This window comes from Camellia sinensis, chromosome 6, assembly GCF_055761805.1.
Source record: "Camellia sinensis isolate YWXY chromosome 6, ASM5576180v1, whole genome shotgun sequence".
Lineage (NCBI taxonomy): Eukaryota > Viridiplantae > Streptophyta > Magnoliopsida > Ericales > Theaceae > Camellia > Camellia sinensis.
Window position 1 is genome coordinate 162,402,227 of NC_138966.1, and position 27,290 is coordinate 162,429,516.

Genomic DNA, 27,290 nt, shown 5'->3' on the forward strand with positions numbered 1-27,290 from the left:
ATAAAGCGTTTTTGGACCCTCTTCATTATTTTAGAATATATATATATATATATAATCAACAATGTTACGGATTGGTTTAAATGGGGTGGAAATTTGCGATACGATACAATAACACGACACGAATCGTGCACAAAATTAGCGGGTTAGGGTTGACTATTTCCTGGCACAAGTACGTATATGACACAATTCAATAACACGAATATTAATACAGGTCGTATTAGTGTCAAATTTATATAACACAAAATTGACACAAATAACCCGTATAATGAAAAATTAGTTACACATTTTAATAGTATTATTTCTACTAAAAAGAATTATGACATTTTTTAACCTCTTACGTAATTGCATTCAATTTATTAAAAAATATGTAAAATAAGATTTTAAGTTTAATATAGGTTTTGTTTATACTTTTAATTGAACTTAATATATTTTTTGTCTATTATTTGAGTTGATCTAGTAAAAAATATAATATTTATAAATTAAGAAAATAAAATTAAGTTGAAATCAAATATTTTTATAAATGATTTTATTTAATAGAAATTAGTTTCATTAAATTTAACTTGTGAAGAAATTTTTAATTTTTTTCATACATTTGATATTATTAGTTAATAGTGAAATTTTTTGATATGACACGTTAACACAAAATAAACCGGACACAGATCGAAAATGACAGACACGATAGTACGAAATAATAAACAGGGCGAGTTAGTGTTGAGATAATTTTGACACGAATTCGAGATGGCACAGCACAGATATGACACGGATATGACATGATGCCCACCCCTAAGTTTAATGAGTCTCATTTTCAGTCTTATATCAATATATTGGTGACACATTATGATTTTTGAAATTTGGTACACAAATGTAGCAACCCTAATTTTCTTAAGTCATTTATTTATTATTATTATTATTATTATCTTATTTTATTTTTGGCTTTATTAATTATGTGGTCACATGAAAATTTAATGTGATATTTAATGAATTTATTGTGGTGGTTAATTAATTTAATTTGTTATTTAATTATATATAATTAATCCAAATATTTATATATTTATATTTGTTATAAAAAAAAAAGAGGTGCTATATATATATATATATATATTTTATCTTATATTTATATTTATATATATTGTAATTATGTTGTATTATATAATATAATATATTAAAATAGTTTACTAAGTTAGAATAGGATTAGGTTTTAATATAATATTATAAATAAATAAAAAACAAAAGAGAAACAAACAAAAGGGTGTTACATTATATAGTCAATTAGGTTAAAATGATTAGAGGCTTAGTAAGAAAGAAAGAAAAAAAAGGGTAGCCGCAGCAGAAAGCTTGGGAAGAGAAGAAGAAAAAAAAGGGCGAGACGACTCGGGAGAGGAAGGGGAAGGAAAAAAGAAGATGAAAAGATTAGGATTTTGTTTTGGTGGCTCTATTAATTTTCAGATATTCTTTAATCTTCAATAAAATATTGTGAGTACAAAACCCACTTTCTTTAATTTATGTTTAATTTGCTGTTTTACTTATTTATTTGTTTTTATTTGTTTGATGTTAGTTTGATTTTGTTTTACATAAAGATGATAGATTAATTTTAATTATTTTGATTAGTTTTGGATATAAGATTTAGGGTTTATAGATGATAGATTAATTTTAATTATTTTGACTAGCAGTATATGTAAAGTTTAGGGTTCTTAGATAAGTGATTGATTTTAATTACTTTGATTTGTTGTGTAGGTAAACTTTAAGAATTTTTAGATGATTAATTGATTGTAATAATTTTAATTAGTTGGGTATGTAAGGTTTAGGATTTTTAGATGATTGATTAATTTTAATTATGTTGATTAGACGTAAGGTTTAGGATTTTTAGATGATTAATTGATTGTAATAATTTTAATTAGTTGGGTATGTAAGGTTTAGGATTTTTAGATGATTGATTAAATTTTAATTATGTTGATTAGACGTATATGTAAGGTTTAGGATTTTTAGATGATTAATTGATTGTAATAATTTTAATTAGTTAGGTATGTAAGGTTTGAGATTTTTTTTAGATGATTGATTAATTTTAATTATGTTGATTAGACGTATATGTAAGGTTTAAGATTTTTAGATGATTAATTGATTGTAATAATTTTAATTAGTTGGGTATGTAAGGTTTGAGATTTTTTAGATGATTGATTAATTTTAATTATGTTGATTAGACGTATATGTAAGGTTTAGGATTTTTAGATGATTAATTGATTGTAATAATTTTAATTAGTTGGGTATGTAAGGCTTGGGATTTTTTTTAGATGATTGATTAATTTTAATTATGTTGATTAGATGTATATGTAAGATTTAAGATTTTAGATAATTAATTAATTGTAATTATTTTAATTAGTTGGATATGTACGGTTTAGAATTTTTAAACGATTGACTAATTTTTAATTATTTACATTAGACGTGTATGTAAGGTTTAGAGTGTTTTTTTTTTTTTTTTATGATTGATTGATTTTAATTATTTGCATTAGTTGGGTATGCAAGGTTTAAGGTTTTATTTTGGGTGACTTTATTAATTCTTTGAGTGATTCTTTGATCTTCAAAAATAATTGTGAGTACAAAATCCACTTCCCTTGATTTATATTTAATTCTTTGTTTTTATTTTTTTATTTGATGTTAGATTGATTTTGTATTTGCATGTAAATGAAGGATTGATTTTACTTATTTGGATTAGTTGTGTATGCGATGTTTATGATTTTTATATGGATTTATTTTATGGTTGTAATTACACTCATGGTCAAATGAAATTAAAATTAATTATGAACCTATAGATAAATTCCTTATACTCTACCATGACTCCATGGATTGTTGTTTTATTTGAGTGATGGGGAGAAAGAGTGTATAAAAAAGGTGAGGATTATGAAAGTTGTTTAATGCCTTATGCCTGGCATTGTTATATTTGCCTCATGATGTTGATGAGATGTTATTTATATTGTTGCCTCGTTCTCATGAGTAGACGAGTGCTTTGATTTACGCGCGTACGTATATGCTAACCATCCGAAGAGTGTGAGTCAAACTCGGGACGATATCCCCGTGCAAGTTTGGCTTCGGAGCGGTGTTAGATATACGGGAGGCACATGGGATATATGTGTAGGCCAGAAGTGGAGGGCCGAAGTGGTGGAGTTAAGGAATAAAGAATTTAATTATGAATTTATTAGTAGTGTGTATGGTATTGTTATGTACATGATAAAAAAAATAGTAAACGATCTTGATAAATTATGAAATTTGAGCAGAAGCATGTATACGTGATTTTGGACAACTCTTGTGTTGTAGCTTTTTATTAAAAAGATCGATTAGAACTTATAATCGGATGACCTTGGTTATTGTCGGTTTGATTCACTTTGGTAATGCAGATTCTATAGGCTGTTTTAACCCATGAAACGAGTTCATTTTTATTGGTTTCGCATAAACTGAAGTAAAACATTATTCTGCACACTTTTCATGTTTTGAACTTTTTCGGAAAAAATCATCTTATGGCAGTTTTTGTTCGTTTTCAGCTTCATATTTTTCGATTGAATTCCGTCTAGATTTTTAGATCGAATTCCGTCTAGATTTTTAGATTAAGCCTTTCTCTTAACCTGTTCAGTTTCTGTTAAATTCGTTCACGTTGTCTTTTAGGAAATTTGATTCTGTACAACTTTCGTTCTTTGAGTTTTGATCAATTCGAATTGTTTAAGTATGAAACGGTGTAATTTTATATAAATTTTTTTAATAAGTTACTTATGATTAAATTATACTAACTTTATTTGTTTTGCAGGATGGTGGGTCTTACTAACTTTTTATGCAAGGCTGACCCACCATATTTTTTTTATTTCTATTTTGTCTATTCTGTAATCAATTTATATTTCGTTGTGTACGGACAAGAAACTAAATGCCATCGTATCTCGGGAAACTACACATTCGTCTCGGTACGGTTGGAACTACTTGTCTTGTTCCGTAACAAGAAATAATGTACTTTTTGTTTGTGTCTGGTGGACACGTGGGTGTCAATTCTTGTACTCATACCAGTATACATGTATACTGACCCGTTTTGTCTCTTGACAACTCGGGTGCGTTCTGTTGGAGCGCAGCTGAACTTCCTTTGCAAGATTAGTAAAGGCTTTGGTGGTGACGAGAAATAACCGTGATCGTAGGACATGTCGTTTGGAGTTCTTTTATTTTTCTTGAGCTTAGGGTTGATACTAATTTATGTAATTATTTTTTTTTTTAATGACTTTAGTATTGGAATAATTTGACATGGTTTGTAACCGTATTTTATTTAAGTTGTTTTGACTATTTATTGTTACCTTGATGTTGAGGTATTGGTCAGTTATGAATTTATGGTGAATGGTTTGGTTATTGTAGTTTTTTTTGTTTCACTCCCAGAATTTGGATGATAGAATATCGATTGGGGTTTAGCCCTAAATTAATATTTAATTGTCCGAATTTTGGGGCGTGACAACAAATCTAATCATCATAATGTTGTTGACATATAGCTAGAAACCTAAAACATGTTAATTCCTTTTAATTTGAAATTTTATATTTAATATATATTATCAGGAATAATCAAAAATTAATAATATGCAAGAATGCTAATTAAACTAATATCCAAGCTTTCTTGGAGTAATGAACATATTTTTCAGAGATAACTTGGATATGAAAAGGTTTGCAAAATTTCATTACAACACATACAGGTAAAGCTATTAGAACTAAATATGGTTTAGAAAAATGGCTTACCTTTTATGCTTTGGCGGAGTGATGATGTTGATGTAAAGATCTATATTGAATAGATTGTCATCGCAAAGAGATTTCAAAGCACCTAATCATACGAGTTGATGGTAGGAATGGGTTAGTACATCAATTCTAAAGTAATTGTTTGAATTTATATATTGTCCCCTATCATCTTAAGTTTCGCCAATTGAAGTGAAACTTAATTCATAATATAACATTTTTTTTCTTATTTTGGATGTAATTAATTAATAATTTTTTTTCAAGATTTGCAACCAGGGGCGTAGCTATGCTTTGGTCAGTGGTGTCAATTGACACCACTGAACTTCAAATTTTTGATAGAATATATGTAAAAAAATTATAAATATTTACAAATTGAACCCAGCAGGTCTAAATAAAATAAATAAAATTTTAAATTTTTACAAATTGACCCCAGAAAAATAAATAAAAATTTAAATTTTTACAAATTGACCCCAATAGGTAAAAAGAAAATCAAACTTTATTCAGAAATTTAGGCTTCTAGTTCTAGAAATAAACCAAACGTTTGTTTACTCTGAAGACTGAACAGCGATTTTTAGTTTTGGTTCTCTGCATTGACTATTGCTTTGGGTGTCTCTTACCTTACTCTCACGTTGTTTCTTCTCTTCCTTTATTCTTTTTCTCTCCAATGTTCCATTCCAGTTACAGCAACTAGTTCATTCGTTCGGGTCTTCGTTCATTCGTTGTGGTAGTTGTGATTGCCGAGACTTTTGATCTAGTTTAGGCCCTTTGGTCTTTGATTGTGGCACCAAGATTAGCTTTCTTTTACTCTAAAACCTTCTCTCTGTTTTTTTGCGTGATTCAATTGTGTTGATGATGGGTTTGTCAATATTTGGGATTATACAACAACTATGCCTAGGGTTTTTTTTGGGGTTTATTAAGTTTTCAGATTTTGGGGCTTATAATATTGATGATCTTGAACAAGCATTCTGTTAAACTCTTTTGCATCAAATTCTAATTTTACTAGTTCACGATATTGATGATTTTGAATTCCATCTATGAAGTACATATGATAAATTTGTGTTTGTCCATTGTATTTTGAATTGGAAGTCTATAGGATATACATATATTTATATATATATATGGATGCTATAAATTTGTGTGTTTTATCATTGCTTTTGTATGATGTGTGAATCTAATAATACATCTTATTCTTATTATAATTTTAGGATCAGTTCTACTACTATGGATAAATTTGTGATAAAAAATTCTTCCAAGCAAGCCACTATGGATAAATTACTAAAGAGAAAATTGATTGTGTCTCAAGATTCATCTCCCATCCAAGAAACTTATAGTAGTGATCAGATAGAACTTGCTTCCAAGAAAAGTCATATTGACTTGGAAACTCTTCCCACAGATCCTGGATTACGTAAAAAAATATCAGGGTATCATCCTAATGATCAAGATGAGATTAGAAGGGCATATTTGCTAAAAGTCCCTTGTCAACCTCGTAGCCACAAATTTCCACAAAGAGGTGTCGGTGGGATTTTGCGTCGATTTAATCCAAAATGGTTTAAAGAGTTTGGCAATTGGTTAGAGTATAGCATAAAAAAAGATGCTACATTTTGTTTGTGTTGTTACTTATTTAAGCTCGACATTGGAAAACAAGCCGGAGGTGACACTTTTGTTACTGGAGGCTTCACATCTTGGAATAAAAAAGAAAGGCTAGCAGTTCATGTTGGAGATTGTAACAGTGCTCATAACCAAGCTTGGAAGCAGTGTGAAGATTTAATGAAGCAAAAACAACACATCCAAGAAGTTTTCCGTAAGCAATCAGATCAAGCTAAGATTGACTATCGGACTCGCTTAAATGCATCAGTTGACTGCGTAAGATTCCTTTTACGCCAAGGGTTGGCTTTCCGTGGTCATGATGAATCAGAGAATTCAAGTAATAGAGGAAATTTCCTAGAGATTTTACAGTTTCTTGCTGATCACAATGAGAGCATAAACAAGGTTGTCTTGCAAAAGGGTCCTAAAAATATGAAGTTGATTACACCTGAGATTCAAAAAGATATAGCAAATCGTGCTGCATGTGAAACTACCAATGCCATCATTGAAGAGATTGGAAATCAGTTCTTTGCGATTTTAGTCGATGAGTCTCGTGATGTATCAACTAAAGAACAAATGGCAGTTGTTTGGCGATATGTGGACAAAAGAGGGATCATTACAGAAAGGTTTCTTGATCTCATGCATGTTGCGAATACCACTGCTTTATCACTTAAGGCAGCAATTGAATCCTTGTTTTCTAAACATAGTTTAAGTTTATCAAGAATACGTGGTCAAGGTTGCGATGGAGCTAGTAATATGCAAGGTGAATTCAATGGTCTTAAGTCCTTAATTATGAAGGAGAATGGAGAAGCGTTTTATGTTTATTGCTTTGCTCACCAACTTCAATTGACTCTTGTAGCTGTTGCAAAAAATCACATTGATATTGCTTCGCTTTTCAATTTGGTTAGTAATGTATTGAATGTTGTTGGAGCTTCTTGTAAGCGTCGGGATTTGCTTAGAGAGACACAAGCTGCTAAAGTTGCAGAATCATTAAGCAATGATGAGATTCAAAGTGGGCAAGGGATGAATCAAGAAATTGGTCTTAAGCGGGCTGGTGACACGTGTTGGGGATCACATTATGGAACACTTCTAAACTTGATTGCCTTGTTTGCTTCAGTGATAAGTGTTCTTGAAGTTGTTGAAGAGGATAGCTCACACTCGGAGCAAAGAGCTGATGCTCGTACTTTTATATATGCATTGGAATCATTTGATTGTTCCTTTAATCTACACCTGATGAAAAATGTCTTGTCAATCACAAACGAATTATCTCAAGCTTTGCAAAGGAAGGATCAAGACATTATAAATACTTTGTCACTAGTCAAAGTGTGCAAGCAATGATTGCAAACAATGCAAGATGAAGGATGAGAATCTCTATTAACTGAGATTTCCTTATTTTGCAAAAAGCATGATATCCCTATTTCTAATATGGATGATATATTCATACTTCTAGGGAGATCGCGACGTAGGGCCCCACAAATTACAAATTTACACCATTATTGCATTGAGCTATTCTATGCAGTTTTAGATATGCAACTTTAAGAGCTAAACAGTCGTTTTACTGAGTTGAATATCGAGTTACTTATTTGTGTAGCTTGCTTGTTCTTTTGATAAATCAAGATTGGTTCGTCTTGCTCAATTATATCCATTTGAGTTTTCTACAGTGGACCTCTTGGCACTTGAGAATCAACTTGAAAACTATGTTGTTGATATGCACTCACACAGTGAGTTTTCTGAATTAAAAAATGTTGGTGACCTTGCAAAAAAGTTAGTAGAGACAAAGAGAGATATTGTATATCCTTTGGTCTATATGCTTGTGAAACTGTCATTGGTTCTACCAATCACAACTGCAACTGTGGAAAAATCTTTCTCTGCAATGAAATTCATAAAAAACCGATTGCATAACAGAATGGATGATAGTTGGATGAATGATTGTTTGGTTACATATATTGAAAAATATCTGTTTGATAGCATATGAGGCCATTATGCAGTGATTTCAGAAAATGAAAAGTCGTCACGGACAATTGTAGTAGTGTAGATATTTACTTATTTTTGTTAAAGTAATGGTGTTAATATCCCAATATTTTGTTTTTACTTATAATTTCACTAGTTTGGGTTACTTTGTCAATGTGATTTGGGAATATATGAAATTTACAGAGTATTGTGTGAATGTTAATGTTGACAGATTGTGTATAACTAAAAATATAATATATGACATTGATGATGCTTCGTCAAATGACCCCACTAAAGGAAATTCCTGGCTACACCACTGTTTGCAATAGCTCACAGAAAGCCAATCAAATTTAAGTTTGAATCAGAAAGAATCCCTTCTAATTAATTAGAGTAATTGACTAAAGCATTTCTGGATTCTCTTTATTTCTTAAGAATATATATAATCAATAATGTTACGGAGATTAGATAATATTTGATATGTCGTACATCATTAATTTAATGAGTTTCATTTTTTCGGTCTTAAATGTATTGCTGACACTTGAGTCCAGAGAGAGATTAGAGCTTCTCTCTTTAGGAAATTTCCGACAGTGCTCCAGCAATACTTCGGTGACCCCTTTTACACTTCTAAAGTGTTGATCTACACTCCTAGAGTATAGATCTGCAGTTTTAGAGTGTAGATATGAACTTTTTTATGTCTAAAATAAGGGTTTTTAGAGTTTCTTCTCCGATTTCAACATAGATATTTAGATTTTCAATACTTACAATGGTTTCTTCCTCTCTCAAACCTTCTCTAATACCATTGTGGGTGTACTTCCTCCTCAACTCTAACTTCTAGCGGTGTTCGAATTACGGAGGCAGCAGTAGCAGAGTTAGGTAGCAGCGATGAGGATGGCAAGCTTTCAAGCAGATCTTGCTTGGTTTAATGCAGATCTTGCTTTCCAGACCCATCTTTGAGAAGATCGGTGATTTTCTTGAATCGTAACCGATTTTTTTAGCAGATTTGTTTTTGTTTTTGTTTTTGTTCGTTCTATTGTATGGCTTGTATTGCCCTTTGAGGTCTTATTTATGTATGTTGTTTTTAAATATAAATATTTTCATGTCCTCAAAAAAAAAAAAAAAAAAAGACAAAAAAAAAATTATTGTTCACATATAGCTAGAGTAGAAACCTAAAACATGTTAATTCCTTTAATTTGACATTTTATATTTAATATATGGCATGTATTATCAAGAATAATCATAAATTAATGATATGCAAGAATGCTAATTAAACTAATATTCAAGCATTCTTGGAGTAATGCAAATATTTTTGAGAGATAACTTGGAAATGAAAAGGTGAGCAAAATTTCATTACAACCCTTAATGCTGTGTTTGGTTGGGGTTTTTGGGGTGGGATTTGGAAAAGGAATGAGAAATGTAATCCTATTTATGTTTGGTTATAATAAAAAATATATGGGAAAAGAAAGGGGGTGAGAAATAAATAAAGAAATTGGAGACCTTTTAGGACATCAATTCTATTTTATAACCAACACAACCAAACATAATTGGGATTTGGAATTCTATTAATTCTTTCTCCTTTTCCTTTCATTTCCATTTCCCTTTCCATTTCTCTTCCCAAATCCCCCAACCAAACACAGCGTAAAGGTAAAGCCATTAGAACTAAAAATGGTTTAGAAAAATGGCATACCTTTATGCTTTGGTGGAGTGATGATGTTGATGTAAAGATCTAGGTTAAATCGACTGTCATTGCAAAGAGATTTCAAAGACCTAATTATAAGAGTTGATGGTAAGAATGATTTTGTATATCAATTTCAAAGCAATTGTTTGCATTTATATATTGTCTCCTCATCTTAAGTTTCGCCATTTGAAGTGAAACCTAATCCGTAATAGAACACTTTTTCTTATTTGGGTTTTAGTTAATTAATAATTTTTTTTAAGATACATTACAATTCAAAAATAAAAATAAAAAATCAAACTTAAGTTTTAACCAGAAAGATTCTTTTTTGATTAATTAGCATAGTTGACTAAAGGGTTTTGGGCTCTCTTCATTTGTAAGAGTACATGTATATAATTAATAATGCGACAGACGCAACAGCTAAGGAAACACCAATTACATTCAAACTCGAACAAAAAAGATTCTCTCCTAATTAATTAGGTAACTGACTAATACTGTGTTTGGTTGGGGGATTTGGGAAGGAATTTGGAAAGGAAAATGGAAAAGGTAGGTGAAATGCGAATAAATCATGCCTATATTTCACATAGTTTCACACACCTTTTCTCTTTCCCTTTCCAAATCCCTTCTCAAATCCCCCAACCAAACACAGCATAAAGGATTTCTGGGTCCTCTTTATTTTTTTAAGAGTATATGTATATAATCAATAATGCGACGGAGATTTGATATTTATTGGTTTAATGAGTTCACATTTTCTATCTCATATCAATGTATTAGTGATACATTATGATTTTTTAATTTGATGCTCAAATCTAATCACCATAATATTATTGAAATATACTTTCAATGCATTGTTTAATGGCACATCTGAAAAACTAACAATCTATGGTTCTAAAACGGCGACGTTCTCGTACCCATTAATTGAAGCAAAAATCAAAGTTGTTACATTCATGGATTAGTTTATTAATCTAAATTAATTATTTTACTTTTATATTGTCACGATTTATTTCATTTCACTATTTGAAGAGAAATATAAACGATAATGTGGCCTTTTTCATTTTAGTTTTAGCTAGGTAATTAATAGACGTATTTGAGATTTCACAAAAGTTAAGGGAAAATCAGCAGAATTAATGCATTAAACCTTGGAAAAAAAACACAAATATTGAAAAATGGATGTATACTGAAAAAAAAAGGGGAGTCTTGATTTCGAAAAATTGTTGGTTGGTTTGGAACATCATGTGACCATATCTCAAGCCAATCACAAATTTCCATACCCCTCATATTTTTCAATAACACCAATTACAATACATGTGGAGCGTCACGTTATGCTGTCCATGAACTAACTTCTCTTTGATTCTCCGCATTAAATTTGCTACATGACAACTCTTGATTGGCATACGCCGCTTTTAAGAAATAACTTATAAGTTAATTTATCGATTTTTTGATTTATTTAAATCACGTCATTTTCTTACTTTTGGACATCTTTTTGTAATAATTAAAAAAAAAAAAAGGAGCAATTTATTCACCAAAAGAACCAATTAGCAATTTGAGTAACAACGTCATTTTGAACAGTACATAAAGATTCTTTTTAAATTGTCCTGATCATCCTATTCAAACTACCCGACAAAACAAAAAAAATAAAAATGTTATGGATCTCAAATAAATTATTAAATTTTTTATTAAATCTCTCATATAAGTGTCTCACTCACACACCCATGTGAAAATGCTATAGACTCCAAATAAATTATCAAATTTTTTATTAAATCTCTCATATGGGTGTGAGACTCACACACATGTGATTTGTGTGGGTTCCACACCTGTATGAAAATGCTATAGATTCCAAATAAATTAACAAATTTTCTACTAAATCTTTCACATGGGTGCGAGACCCACATACATGTGATTTGTGTGGGTCCCACACACTATATGAGAGGTTTAGTAGAAAATAGGTGTGGGTCCCACACCCAATGAAAATGCTATAAATTCCAAATAAATTATCAAATTTTCTATTCAATCTCTTACATGGGTATGAGACCTACACACATGTGATTTGTGTGGGTCCCACACCCATATGAGAGGTTTGATAGAAAATTTGGTAATTTATTTGGGATTCCTAACATAACTAAAAAAAAAAAGTCATGCTAGATATATTGGGTATTTTTGGTTTGATTTTGAGAAAGTAGTTTTTAAAAATTGTTTTGAGGAAAGAGTTTAGAAATTTTTTTGATTTGTTTGGTTGTATATTTTGAAAGTAGTTTTAGAGTTTAGGAGTTTGGAATGATTTGATATTTTGTTATAATTGAGTAAATGTGTGTGAAAGAAAAAGTGATTGAGAATGAGACAGAAGAGAGAAAAAGTGATTGATTGATGTGTAAGAGAGAGAAAGTGATTTTGAAAATTGTTGTAGAAAAATTACAAACCAAACAAATTTTTTAGAAATTTTTTCCCAAAATCACTCTACAAAAACAAACCAAACATACCCAAAATTTTGAAAAATGTTTTGAAATTTTAATTCTTGAACTCTAAAACCAGCTCTAACGAGTTGGCAATGGGCTCCATCCGCTGTGATGAGATGTTTTGTTCTTAGTTAGTTTGTTTGTTTACTTGTTTTTTTTTTTTTTCTTACCATGTCACTAGTGCTCCATTAAAGCACCAAAATTAGTACTATGAATCATTGCTATAAATTTCTTACCAAATAAATAATCAAATCTTTTATATAGATGTGGGGTCTACAAAAGTGTGAATCCTACACTTATGTGAGACATTTGATCATTTATTTGGTAGAAAATTTAAAACTTATAACATTTTTCAAAAAAAAAAAAAAAAAAAGATGGAGAGGATCCAAATGGTTAAGCATTACAAATTTTGCTATATATATAAAAAAAAATATGATTGAGTGAGAGGATCGTTTATATAGTTTAAAGTAAAAATATTTATATTTTTATGATAGAATGATAATTTACACAGACAGAAGCAATTTCATTGAAAACTTTCAACAAATTTATCTCTCCAAGTTTTTTCATTTCATTTAGACTATCATTGCCTTAGTTTAAGCCTTAATATTAATTTTAATTATTTGATATGTAAGATTTCCTTGGCCAGCTTATCCATGGCCCCATGAATTTTACTAACAAGAGAAGTTGAATCTAACACCCTGAATGAAGCAAACTCCTGACTCTTAATTTCATCCACGGGGCCAAACCCTTGAGATTTAGCTCAACTAAAAAGCACATTATCTAACATAATACTTTTCCATGTCTACTATTAATTGGGATTGTACTACCATTTACTTAATTATGAAATTTAAATGGATAGTTAGTGAAGCAAAAAAAATTGTGAATTTTTTTTTTTTTAAGATTTGCAAAAAATAAAAATAAAAAATTGAAGTTGAAGTTGAAGATCTAAGTTGTAAACTAAAGAAAATTTAAAATGATCAATGGAAGAAAGCAAAAAAAAATAAAAAAATCCTCCTATGGTATCTTAAAATAAAATAAAAAAATTAGACCCGTAAAATTTTAAAATGTATTATAGTAAAAAAAAAAATTCTAATCAAATCAAACACCTGGGTAATATTAATACATCAATTTTAATACTAGTAATAACATTATTCTTCCTCAAAATTCAAAAGGTCGGCCAATTTATAAATTGAAAATAAATGAAGATTTTCTTTTTATCAAAAATAAAAATATTTTGTTTGGGTCTGGAATTTTTATTTTATTTTATTTTTTTTAAATACTGAAAATTATGGAATATGGTGAGCCCTGAAAGTTTGCAAAGGCAGGGCTGTTCATAATCCCCTACCACCACCATGAAATGCCACAGATTAAGCTCATCCAAACCCTGATCTACTTTTTCTCCATACCATTATTACTTCAGCCCCAAGTTTAATATAAACATTATGATTGTTTGATCTAACAAATGTTATTATGAGAGAATTTTTAGAGTTATTAATGTCATGGCCTTGAGATTCATGCCATTACTAGGAAGCAGAGTGAAACCCTGTTCCCATCTCAAGATTGGGGGTCTGTGGGGTCCACTCAGCAAGACACCATGGTTCCCTTCTTCTTCTTGTATTCGGAGTTATGGGTATTCAATCCCTGTCTTAGCAAGTGAAGCTGTCAAAACCCTAGATGATAAAGCTTTGTGTGGAGGCACTAGCATTTACAAGGGTGCTCACAAGGATGATTGGATTATAACCCTTGCCAAGTTTGCAGTCACCAAACACAATGAGAATCAGGTAAATTACCCATTTCCATTTTTTTTTTTTTTTCATTTTTTACGTTGTGATGTTTTGAAAAGTTGATTAAAAAACTGACTTTTTGATTTTTTTATGATTTTTTGACTTTTTGCTAAAAGAAAGCTAGAAAGCCAAAAAAAAATTGACTTTTTATTATTATGTACCCAAAACACTCCTCTATATATATATATATATATATATGTACTATATAACTTTAATTTTTTGAGTCATAACTAACACACAAAAAATATTATAATTAAACACAACATGAGAACATGAGACTTAACAAAGAACTGATAGTCATGGCTAAAAAAAATTAGTCATAATTAAAAAATATATATATATATATATATTATAATTAGGATGCATATGATCCATCATTTTTAAAGGGTATATATTAAAATTTCCCCTAATTTATATTCACAGAAATGCATTGGGTGTCAGCTTCTTTTTATTTTTTTCTTTCTTTTTATCTTCTTCCTTTGTGTTAAAAGTATGTGTTTCATGTTAATTTGGTTTTTCAAGTTTCAATTTTGATAATTTGTCTCAAAATTTTCACTTTGAATCAAATTAGTCCAATTACATAATTATAAATTTTACACATGTCCTTGAATTATGCATTTTGTGTTACTTTTTTTTTTTTTTTTTTTTGAACGTGGTAAAATCCATTAAGAAGACGCCAAACGGCACTTACAAAAGACTCCATGCCAAACAGATAGAGCTTACACTAATCAAAGGAAAAATGAGAAAATAAGCACACAGGTAAAGCTAAAATAGCATCAAAGACATGATCAAAACACGATCCTAACCCATACTGCAAAGCAGAAGCGATCATAAGAGATCAACACTAGGGCTAGTCAGAGACACCACAAAAGCATTCACCCCAGAGAGAGTAAGCTACCAATGAGCACACTCATGGAGTCCAAAAATACACAAACAGACTGAAAAAACAAAGAAACTAAAAAAATAAAATAAAAAACTCAAAAGACCAAAACCGGAGCCGTCGATCTGGAGGATGGAAGCTAACAGATCTGGTAGAGGATGGCCACGGCGTGGAGATGGGGGCTTCGGCGGCAAGAGAAGGCGACGGGTGGTACAGATCTGGAGGAAGGGAGGTAGTTAGCAGAGCTAGTGGAGGATGTTCGCGGCGGGGGATGGTAGCTGCTGCGGCGAGGAAAGGCAAAGGGTTGTAGAACCGGTGGCTAGAACCTGCAGGTCGTGCTCCGGCATGAAAGGGAAGGAGGAGGAAACTCAAAAAACCACCCGAAGGGGAAGAAACACCTCAAAAAGAGGGAGAGATTGGGAAGACAGAGCTCCCAAAGATTATTTTGCAGAAAATAGAAGAGAAAATTCCTTTAAAGTTTCAACTTTGTTAATTTTGTCCATCAACATTGTAAGATTTTTTTTTATATTTGAACTTATCAACATTGTAAGATTATGCTTTTGTCTTTTTCATCAGTGTTTATGAGCCAACGGGACCAAATTAAAAACTTTTAAAGACCAAAATTACACATAACTCTTAGTTTAAGTATCATAGGGATTAAATTATCATTCCTATCAATTTGGACTGTTGGTTTGAAATTGGAACAGATTGACTCAAATTAATAAATTTAAGGACGAATGTGACAATTTTGAAATTTGGAGGACCTAAGTGACACATAACTTATAAGGCATATTTTAGTGACTAGTAACTTATCATTTATTTATTTTTTCTCTTATGAAGCAAGAATACAGACCTTGATCTCTCATTGGCTTTCAAATCACCTTGCCGAGAATGGCCAATTTTAACAATGCACGCGCACGCACGTACACACACACAACCTCACCTCTGAGTTACATTAATTAGGGTTTTCCCTATAGATAGTGTAACATAATACTTTCTTTTGGGTAGGTTCTAAATTCCAATGGGATTTTGGATTTGCCAGCATTAAAACAAGATTTTTTTTTTTTATTTTTTTTTTTTTTTTAAATATTACAATCGGTGTGAGGGGATAGGGGCATTCACACCCAGCAAGGTAGCCCCTCACATATTTTGAATTCAATGCCATTGATTAACAAAATTCTTTTTCTAAAGCTAATCTATTAATTTAAGTTTTGTTGGGATTCATTTTTTTGGTTATTAAATGTGATTAGTATTTGTTTTTGTTTTTTTTTGTGTAGAATGTGCATCTTCAATTTGTAAGGGTAGTAGGGGCAAGCCACACAAGGGCATCTTGCGTATTGTACCATATTACCCTGGTGGCCACTGATGCTAGGAGGCAAAAGATATTCCATACGGTCGTTTGGTTGCAGCTATGGAGGAACTTGATGGAGTTGCTGGTGTGGAAGCCTGTTAATGATGCCCTATCAGCTGTTGGCGTGAAGCGTGGTAACTACATACTTCACACCATGGCCATTTATTTTGTGTTATTATTATACACTGGTTTCTATGAATATTGCTGAATTCAATTATGTGCCCTCCTTTAGATTTAGCTTTGTATGCTAACATCAATTGATACAGACATAAGTATGCAAATTGAGTTCAGAGTCCACTTAAAATGGTTTCAAGATTCCTGTGCATATCTTATTATTTGAACAGATGGAAGTATAGGTTAGGATGTACTTATGCGGCGTTAAGTCCATTTGAACTCTGGTCAGAGGTAGGAATTGATAATGTTTTCACTGTTTTATGTACTTGGCACTTTGCAATAGGGTTTATTTATTTTAAATTATTATTCTTTTTGACCCTTTGCCCCATTTGAAGCTATACATATTGTTATCAAGGAGAAAAAACACTGTCATACATTTTGTTTGGTAACAAATTGATAAATACTAGGTGTCTGTGCCTTTAAAATTATTAAAAAAGCAGATGCACACAGGTATTTATGACTAGTTGTTTGTTGTACAAAAAAATGTGAAAATTCTTTGATATAATCTTTTCCCTTGGTAATGTATTCAATTCTTCCTTCCTAAACATTGATTTGCTAAACATAGCCATAAAGCCTAACTTCAAAATTTGCATGTATTCTGCCCATAAAATTGGCCTGTATTCCAATGAAGTCATTTAAAGGGCTTCATTTTTTACAGAAATTATAATTTATATATGGCCGTAATGCATTATCCAAGAGTTTTTCTCCATTTCCTTCTGTGTTTTACCTAATAACATAGATTAAGGGAATAAAAAATGACTTCCATTTCTTCCTCTTTTGATACTGAGTTTTTGGACTGCAGCCTCCATGGTAGATAAAAAGTACCGCCAAGTGAATCTTGTTTATTTATTTTATTCTATTTTTTCTGAGACTGGATTTTTTTAACAATTTGGCAGTTGGTTGCAATAATAAAACATTGAAGTTCTAACTGCAAGGTTAATTGAAATGGATGCAGCTAAGTGTAACCTTGTTACTTAAATTTTTTCCTTCTTTCTAAATTTCAATTTCTTTGAAGTGATATTTGAAATGACGGTGTCAGCGATACATACTGTTGTCTTAATTAAGACATTTTTGGCTTTATATAGGTGCTATTTGGGTCACTTGACAATATGGATATGTTTCAAGTCATAATCTTTGGTATCATTTGATACAAAGAGCGTGCATTTAGCTAACTCTTACCTGTTTTATACTTATATTGAAGAATTGTCCAATGTTGAATCATGTAATCTATGAGTATCCACATGAGTAAGCGGTGGTGGAGCAACATGAGGCTTTTGACCTTCATGAAAATGCAATTATTTCGAGTTGTTCCCACTGAAACACAATTTTCCCAAGAAATATTCCTATAGGTTCGCCCTCTCTGCTCCCCTAAACACTACATGTCCCCCATTTGTTGTGCATTGTAGATGGACCTCGGAGATTTGATTTGACACAACATATTTGGCTTTCCACAACTTTGCAGTAGCTCTTGTGGAATTTGTTTTCTTTTCAAGTCTTGTACACTTGTGGCATGAATAAGTCAGAATGAGAGTGATTTTCAAAGTCTAGCCATCTTGTCAAATGGAAGTTTCGCTTGGGAATATTAGTCCCCACCATTTTGTCTAGCTAATAGTATTGCTTTAGTCAATCCAAATGCAGCAACTAATGCTGTGAATCGTTCCAAACATAGTCATGCTTATTCTGCTCATGCTTCCTTTGGGAAGTAAGTAATATTTGGATAAGGTGATAGAATGTGTTTTATTATCCTTCTTTTTTAACCCCTCCCTCATGGTGTGGATTTGAGTTTGAGCCTCGTCCAATATTTGGGAAAACCTCCAAAATGGATACTCTCAACATATTTTGAAATCAACAAAAAGGAGTTTATATGCAAGTTCAAATTAAATCCAACTAGGTCTTCAAGCAACACTTGCGATATTCTATTCATACTGATAGTATAAATTAGATCGTTAGCTAATTGATGTTGGTCTCTTCTTGTTTATATGCAGGTGATTTGAAACTGCACGAAGCTGTTATGTTCTATATGAATCAAAGGAAAAAAGATTTGTACCGAATCTAAATATCTAACCTCACGGCTTTAGAATGTTGGCTTAGCATTGCTATCTGTGCCCTAATTCACCAACGACATCAACTGCTTATTGAATGGTAGATAAAGTAATGTACATATTTCTTCTTTGTGAAATAATGGTAACTGTCTGTTCTTCCTTGCACAGTATTCTCTTGTATTATATGAGTCTCATTCTGTCTATGCCTTTCTTTGCTTATGGTGAGCAATTTAACAACCAAGCTTCTGGTATATTTGTGTCCTTTCTAAGGTTGTGTTGTAATAATGGATTTGTAAGAGGTAAAAAAAAGAAAGAAAAAAGATCGATCCAAACACAGCTGTGTTTGACACGAGGATTCGTTATACACCCTATTGACATGTTTCCTATCTGTTTATTCATTCTATTACCTTAATGCTCTGAGTCTCCTGCCACTGAAAACCAATAATAATTCTCCATTTGTTTCAAGCTGAAATTAGTTTCTTGGAGAAAATATTTTTGGCAAAATGGTTTGATGAAGCGTAATGATAATAATAATCAGTGCCGACCCTGTACTACTGGATCAATAAAAAGACAATTACCAAATACTTGTTGGCTTATTAAACTCAAACTTAAAAATTAACAACTAACAAAATGTACCCAAGCTTCAAGCTGATTTATTTGTTTATGATCTTTCTTCTGAGAGAGAGAGAGAGAGAGAGAGCTATTTGGCAGTGTGTTTTGTTGAACATAAAATTGCATTTTTTTTTTTTTGTATAAAAAATTCTATTAAAATGATAAATTCTTAAAGATAAAAACTAGCCTTCCATTAAATTTTTCCTTCAAGGCCCCTTGTATGATTGGACTTTCAGGCTTCAATAAATTAGTTCCATGACAAAAGGATATTAGTTGAGAGAATTGGCCACAAAATAATTAGCTTATTTGATTTCAATTTTCAGAAAACAATTTTCAAAAAATTCTACATTTTTATTTTTTGTATTTTAATATTTTCAATGAATTTTTTTAATATTTTAAGCAATTTTTTATAAAATTTTTAGACACACCTAAAATAAATACACTTAAAAGTATAATATTTGTGAATTTTTTTTAAAAAAATACACTAAATACCAAAAAATACAAAAAAAATAAATAAAAATTCAATACATTTTTCATATTTTTATGTATTTGTTAATTTTGTAAAATATTTTACTATTTAGATACATCTAAGTAAGGTGCATTTAAAAAAATAAAAATAAAAAAAAGTTACTTAAAATTAAAAAAATATTCACTAAAAACAAAAAAAAACAAAAAAACAAAAAATAAAAATAAAATCAGTTTTCAGAAAACTGAAACCAGACACACTGAATTTTTTTCTTCATTTTTATTTTATTTAGTTTTTGCTTCTTCTTCTTTTTTTTTTTTTTTCATATTTAGTTCCCCAAAATGCAGAAGTGCATACCCACAAAATGTACCTCTTTTCCAAGCCAACATACATAGCATTAAAATGTACAAATACATATATACATTTCACCACAACCAGGAAATGGATTTTGAGAAACCACTTTGTAGACATACAAGCTGTTGGTCATCATACCACACCCCACCTTCATTGCTAACTTTATACAACATATTGAACCCAAAAAAATAAAAAAGAAGAAAAAATAGAGGGGAGGGGATCTATTACTAACCGAGACTTTTGTCGACTACTTTATTAGGGAAACTTTGCAGCCTAATTGCTTACAACACTAATGAGACAAAACTAGTTTCTATATACCTCTCCTATCCACTTGATGCTGCAATTCTACCATCTCCAGGAAATGATCAGACCAATCACACGCTTTGTGGATGTTGATCATGAGGCTTCTGATAGAGAGGATCCCCAGCAGATCTATGGAATGAGCCAAGGAAGATGACAAATACAATAAGCACCAATAACCATCCCCAAAAGACAAATCAATAAAAGGTAATTAACCCTACGTCTAAAAATAAAAATAAAAATAAAATCACTTCAATGATATTCAACATTTAGGCACTGTTTGAATCTCAAAATTTATAAGGGAAATAAATCACTTCTGTATTTGATTTATAAAGCAACGAGACTCGTACCTTATGAGTTTTTGTGAACTCCTAAAGATACACTTCGATGGCGCCTTTTCTTTGACAGAACCTAAAAACAGAAGTTGTGGAAGTCAGCAGCAGATATTGGCCATAAGGAACTATAAAAGAATCATTAGGAGCTTCATGTGGAACGAGGAAGACAACCTATTATCACTTCTTTACCTACTATTTGTAGCCTTGCTAAGTAAAATTCATTAACAAGGCAACCGAAATTTTCTGTAGGCTGTGTTTGGATCATAAATTTGGAAAGAGAAAGGAAAAGGCGAGAGAAATGGAGAAAAAAATTAGCTTATATTTCATTCATATTTCCCTCACATTTCCAAATCCCTACCTAAATCCATGGTCCAAACATAGCTTCAAGTTGTGTTTAAATCTTGAATTTGTTAAGAGATTTATCCAGTATTCAATTTTCCTCTCTCCATGAATCCAGGATCCAAACATAGCCTCAGGGGCAGGGTAAGACAAATATTGCCTTTTAATCTATTTATTCATTGATTTCCTAAAGCATTAATGGGTTTTTGAAGCTTGGTTTGACAAAATTTGGGTTGGGCTTGAGAGAAGTATTGGCTTGTACATTAAACAATACAATATGGGAAAGAAAACCAAAAACCCCAGAAGAGAAACAATCTAGAAGAACTGGTCAAAGAAAATATTTAGTTGTGATGAGAAAAGCCTCCAAGAACATGTAGTCTTCATACAGGTTTACACAATAAAACAAATCATTTTTGATGTGTTGGCATCTAGTTAGCACATTAGGCCCCGTTTGTTTTCAGAGATAGAATGAAGGAGATTGATAGTGAGGAGATTAATAGTGAGGGGATTGTTAGTGAGGGGATTGATAGTGAGAAATTGTTAAATTACTTTTATATAAAATAATAAAACAAATAAAAAAATATAAAAATTAAACATTAATATTTTTAAAAAAAATTCCCAATATATAAAAAATTTTAAAAATTAAAAAATTTCTAATTCCCTCACTATTTTTCTAATACCATCTCTACCTCCTCACTATGAATCCCCCTTCCAAGAGTATTAGTAATACCAAGGTATTAGTAGTCCTAAAGCCATCTCTCAAAACAAACAAGGTATTAGTAATACCAAGGTATTAGTAGTCTCAATCCCCTTCCTATAACTCCAAACAAACGGGGCCTTAGAGTATTAGACAACAGTGAGGACCAAGGGGAAACGGATGGGTTATGTGTTGTTTCTAACCTCATTTGATTTATTTTTTTCTTACAATTGTTCAGTGTCTTTTTATTAATTTTGAACATTAAAATTTTAAAATCTTAAAAACTGCCCAAGTGGAAGGTCCAAAACATTTAGGTGACAGCATGCACCTAGATGCTGCATATGAATGATCATGAGGTAGGATGATCACTTGATCAAACCTGTTTGATGGAAGAAAACATAAGCTTCAAGAGAACAAGCATGCAACATGAGAACTCTATTTGGCACTTCATTTGGAATCCAGGCAGGTTGGCTTAAGTGGAGAAGTGTTTCTTGGCATATTATTTGATCGATGACTACTAACAAGATTAAAAGAAAAATATAGAACAACTATAAGGCCAATAATGTTTTACGGAACAGAATATTAGGCAAATAAGAAATAACACATTCATAAAATGAGTGTAGCTGAGATGAGATGAAAATGCTTAGATGGATATGTGGTAACGCTTGAAAAAATAGAATTAGAAATGAATATATTTGTGAAATCATAGTAGTAACACCAATAGAATAAGACCATATAGTTATGTGCAATGAAGATCTATAGATGCAACAGGTAAGGAAAAGTGATATGATCACCGTAAATGAAAATGTTAGGAAGGGAAGACATAAAATGACATGGGATGCAATAGAAAAAAATTATACAAAATATATTTAATTTAGTTGAGCATATAACCCTTGATGGAATGGAAAAGAAAGATTCATGAAGCGGACCACACCTAATTGGGACACAAAGCATAGGTTGGTTTGATTATGTATTTGATGTGGATGTAAAAAGGAAGAAAGAGGAATCTATATGATCAAACCTTCGGGGATAACAGGGGCAAAGAAGCCTGGCGCACCGCCTTTCCAGGTTCTGTTAGTTGCCGAATCTCTCGAAGTTGGCATGCTATATCCTCCAGAAGTTGCAATTGAAAATTTTCCCTTTCCTGATGCTCCACCGGGAAGTTGAGCTTCTCTCTTCCTTCTTGCACAATCCTTAACCTTTCTCTGAGCCATTCAACTTCCGAATCAATTTTCAACCTTTCATTCTCAACTACTGGTGTGGAATTTCTCTGCAGATTAGAAGGTATAGATTTCCCACATAAAGGTGGCAGCCCAGGTGTCATATCTGAACTGCTTCTATCAATGTCTGGCTCAGTGTTCATCCCGCTAGTGCTTGAACAATCGGTTTTGACATCTATCCTCTGAACCTCAGAACCTTTTAATGGCATATCGTTTATTCTGTGAACATTTGAAATGTCATTCTCCAAGAGCAATTCATTTTTGTTTTCTCTGATCTCATTAAACAAATTGGATTCACCATCAATGACATGAACGTCATGAATACAAGGCTCCCTATCAAGTATCAAGTTGCCAGGATCTTTGCTTCCCTGAGATGCTTTTTTTCCATGCTGCTCTAAAATTTCGCCATCATATGGAACATCTATGTCAGGTACATTATGGGTTTCAACAGTCTTTATTGCCATTCCTTTGCATTCATGGGCATTAATGTCTTGCTCTTCTTGTTCACCTGATAAGAGTATGGTTTTCTCTGAAAAATTGTGTTCCTCAGAACTAGTCAATGTCTCTGAAAATTGTTTGTCTAGGTCTACTGGCTTTGAAAAATCAGGAGGTCCATCCCATCCTGAAATTTGTAATTTCTCCCCAACAGCAAGGGCACAGTGTTTTTCATTAATAGACGAGGCCTTATTAACTGAACTTTTTTCTTTCACTATTTCCTTCTTATCAATGGATTTGCTAAGCTGTTGGAGCATCAGGAATGTATCCTCCTCACCCAGATCAAGTGGCGAAGAAAGTTGTTCTCTCTGTTTGTTCTCCATACTCTGAATATCATCTTGTAACTGCTGATTTCCATCATAAATCATCTGTATATAAGCTTCAACTTCCTTTTCCAAGAAATGCTTCTCCGTCTCTCTCCTCACAAGGATTTCTTTGAGAATGTTCATTTCTTCAGCATCATAGGCAGATTTCTCTTCTATTATCCTCTGGTATTGCCGAGCTTCCATTCCTATAGATGCCTTCTCCTCTTGTAGACGCAGTATCATAGCCATGGCCTCGTCTGCAGCCGAAGCAGCAGCACTTCTCTCTTTCTCAAGCTCAAGGTAAAGAGCTGCACGAGCAGCCTGCTCTTCTTCAAGTGCTTGTTCCAAGATTCTGATTGCATTTTTCTCATTACCATCAAAATCCAGCTCCCTTTGTGCATTACTCTTTATCTCTTCAAAAGATGCATTCTTCTCAGCCAGCTTATCTTCATCAAAAGGTTCAATCAGGTCAAAACCATGTGAAGCTCTCTCCACAATATTCCCCATAACATGATCCTCCTCATCGTCTAAAATCACAAACCAGGAAGGCACAAAAGCATTAGTGTTGGCACACATATTATTTATTAGCAAAGGCGCGATTAAATACTTGCATTTTACATATGTATAGGATACCATGTAAATTCTAATAGACCAACTTAAAAGTGCTGCCGATTCATATCCAAAATATCATTTTGAAATGCCAAGGCTCATGCTTTGAGGTGAGCACATGGAAAAATATTTGAGGTTCAAACTCTCAAGCAAACAACTTAAAGTGTTTAAGTGAAAGAGGGACCTAAACATATAACTTAACCCTTGCTATCTATGTAAAGGTGGTAGTACATATTTCAAACCAAGAACACTATTTTTTTTTCTTTTCTTGTACATTTTTATTAATTGTTAGTCATTTAAATTATGCTTTATTCTTTCTGACAAAGGAATTATGAGGCATTTTAGAATACTTGAAATACTCATAACGAGTGGATTAGAAACCACATCTTAAATCTCAAAAATTGAAAAATATGTTATTAGGAGATAGTATATTAGTATTTCTTATCCAAGTTTAAGTTTTCACATCCATGATTATTTTAAAGAGGTCACAATTATATGTTTCATTCAGAAATAAGAATTGTAACAGTAATGTTGGGGATTTGATCATTAAAACCCAAAGAGAATTTGCAAATCTTCTTTTCTAAATCTAAACAAACGATTTTAAATTATCCCTTTTTGGTTTAAATCCCTCCCCAATCCCTTACCCATACCTAGCCTAGAGTTTTTCAAAATCCCGAGACAAAATTTCAACAGAGAGCATTCCATTTGGGACATTGGACATGCATAGAACTGGTATTTCAATACACACAACTATTTTTGTAAGTGAAGGGCACTGTGCAGCACCAAGCTTCTTGTAGCTCAAAGAAGGCAACATTAATGCCTCTGGTCTTGTCTCATGTCCAATGGAAAAGATGCTAACAACAATAAAGGTGCAAATGTTTTTTTTTTCTGAAACATAAATCAACACTCACAGTGAAAGCGATTAGCATCAACCCCAGAATCAAAAGGCACTGAGCTGAGTTCAATCTCCTCACCCCCTTTATGAATGATGCTAAAAGGTGACTGAGCATCTGCACATGAAGGATTCTCTGATGAAACAGAAGAAACTTTCCCAAAATCAGTAACACGTTTTCGACTACGCCTAAGACCACTCCTTGGCCTTTGATTTATAATCCCCTTACCCTTAAGATCAAACCTTCCCTCTTTGACATGGAGTGATGAATTCACTACACCAAGCCCCACATCCAATTCATTCCTCAGAACCAAGTCCCTTTCAGACACATTTTCTGACTTCCCGGTGCCAGATATTGAGCTACACGATGCATCGCCTTCCATTTCAATTAAACCTTCAACATAACTGTCCCTATCTCTAATTACCTTCAAATTCAAATGATAATTTTGGTCCTTTTCCCAAATTGAACTGAAGGGCAACTTGCTCTTCACAGACAATTGAACAGAAGAGACAGTCTCAATTGGGAAATCAACTAATAGTCTCTGCAAACAATAACTGCCCTTGGGATTGCCAAACAGTCCATTACAAGGACATGGCAAGCAGAGTCCAAAGAAACCCAGAAATTTCGAGGCCATAAAAGCAAGAGTTGACGCACAGAGTAAAAGATAAGCAATAGCAAGGTCAAGAAAAGCCCCAACTAACCCACCAAATGTCCATGAATGCATTGCCTGGCATGCCATTTTGTCCCTTGCTTGGTTCCACAGAAAATTTAGCAAAGTCCCAAAAACAAAAACAAAAACAAAATTTTGAATTGAATTAAGCCCTATCAATTCCGCTGCTTTGCCCCACAAGAAACCCAGAAAACAAAAAAACAAAAAAACAAAATCAATACACAAATCGACTCAAAGCCAAAGAGAATTATCTATCCAAATTTTCTTTTCTTGAACTTTCTTGGCACCCAAAAGGGAGATAAAAAAAAAAAAAAAAAAAAAAAAGGAAAAGATCAAGAAACCCCAAAAACTAGATAAAAAGATGAGTACCCATATGATGAAAAAGAGAGAGAATTACCCAAAAACAAAAGGAATAATTGACTGGGGTTTCACTGAAAAGCCTTCCTTTTTCTTCTTTGTTGTAGTTTCTTGTTTGTTGTTGTTGTTGAATTGAGAGTTGTGATTGTGATTCCAAGAACCCTAAAATTGAATGCTGTGAGTAAAATTAGCTAAGAGAAAGTGATATTTATTTATTTATTTATTTTGAAAGTGATATCTGCATATAACTGAGTACAATAGACAGAGAAGAAGCAAAGACAGAGATGGACGAACAAAGTGTTGTTTTTTTGTGGATCGCTCACATGGTTTTGCTTTTGGACTTGTTTTTTTGTTCCAAGTAGATATGATACGACGTCGTGGAACTACTGAATTGGCCGTCCATCTGTCCAACATAGAGATTTGCATTTTGTTTACGCGCGTTTGGTGATTGTAGTGAACCGCCACGTGGAAAGTAATTTGGTCGTGTTTTTTACGCGCGATGAGAGAGAGTTTGGATGTATGGAAAAGATGAATGTTATTGCGGGTCAGTATGAGAAATTATAGCTATGTTGGATCCTTCGTGCTGGCTTAACAGTAATACATACCATTTATGAATATAAATTATTTATGTTTTTTTAAAAATTATAAATATTTTTTTGTTAATTTTTTAATTAATTGAATTAATAAAAAAAACTAATTACTCTTATATAAAATAATAAAATTATTTAAATTATTAATTAAAAAATATTTTTTATGTTATCAAAAAATATTAATTTACTTAACAATTTATTATTAAATTAGTCATTTCATAAATTATGCGATTTAAAATTTTGAAGTGTAAGATGTTATTTCTATAACTACAAGCAATTTGCATTTTAATAAAATTTTAGGGGATTTATTTGTATTTTACTCTTATAATCTTTTTATTTTGAAAATTTGTAGTAAAATTTAGAATTAATTACACAAAGAATTTTCAACTATTATTTAATTAGTGAATATCAC

General features: G+C 31.9%; 2 protein-coding genes and 1 pseudogene across 3 annotated transcripts; 2 read left to right on the forward strand and 1 right to left on the reverse strand.

Annotated features, from left to right (window-relative positions):
• Positions 1-5,967: 5,967 nt before the first annotated feature.
• LOC114284751 (uncharacterized) lies at positions 5,968-8,454 on the forward strand (annotated as a pseudogene).
• Positions 8,455-13,704: 5,250 nt separating this feature from the next.
• Positions 13,705-18,837, forward strand: LOC145793004 (cysteine proteinase inhibitor-like). Its single transcript, XM_082875232.1, has 3 exons — positions 13,705-14,186; positions 16,347-16,554; positions 18,580-18,837. The coding sequence occupies exons 1-3, from the start codon at positions 13,905-13,907 to the stop codon at positions 18,648-18,650; spliced, it is 561 nt and encodes a 186-aa protein (XP_082731358.1). The 5' UTR covers positions 13,705-13,904; the 3' UTR covers positions 18,651-18,837.
• A 1,250-nt stretch (positions 18,838-20,087) lies between these two features.
• On the reverse strand, positions 20,088-26,595 carry LOC114275494 (uncharacterized). 2 transcript variants are annotated; one of them, XM_028217530.2, is made up of 5 exons: positions 26,329-26,595; positions 25,280-26,095; positions 22,761-24,286; positions 20,719-20,779; positions 20,088-20,500 (listed from the first exon to the last, which is right to left on the reverse strand). In XM_028217530.2, the coding sequence occupies exons 2-4, from the start codon at positions 25,998-26,000 to the stop codon at positions 20,720-20,722; spliced, it is 2,307 nt and encodes a 768-aa protein (XP_028073331.2). In that variant the 5' UTR covers positions 26,001-26,095; positions 26,329-26,595; the 3' UTR covers positions 20,088-20,500; position 20,719. The 2 variants fall into 2 exon arrangements, with proteins under 2 accessions (XP_028073331.2, XP_028073333.2); XM_028217532.2 differs by having other exon boundaries at positions 25,280-26,098; positions 26,329-26,474.
• Positions 26,596-27,290: the final 695 nt, after the last annotated feature.

Excerpts from the sequence above, each read along its gene's own strand:
- LOC145793004 (XM_082875232.1), top strand. The coding sequence starts at position 13,905 with ATGGCCTTGAGATTCATGCCATTACTAGGAAGCAGAGTGAAACCCTGT. Across the intron at positions 14,187-16,346 it reads CCAAACACAATGAGAATCAG|AATGTGCATCTTCAATTTGT; the intron begins GTAAATTACCCA and ends TTTTTTGTGTAG. Across the intron at positions 16,555-18,579 it reads AGCTGTTGGCGTGAAGCGTG|GTGATTTGAAACTGCACGAA; the intron begins GTAACTACATAC and ends GTTTATATGCAG.
- LOC114275494 (XM_028217530.2), bottom strand. The coding sequence starts at position 26,000 with ATGGCATGCCAGGCAATGCATTCATGGACATTTGGTGGGTTAGTTGGG. Across the intron at positions 24,287-25,279 it reads TGATGCTAATCGCTTTCACT|ACGATGAGGAGGATCATGTT; the intron begins GTGAGTGTTGAT and ends TTGTGATTTTAG. Across the intron at positions 20,780-22,760 it reads TGCCCCTGTTATCCCCGAAG|GTTCTGTCAAAGAAAAGGCG; the intron begins GTTTGATCATAT and ends TTCTGTTTTTAG.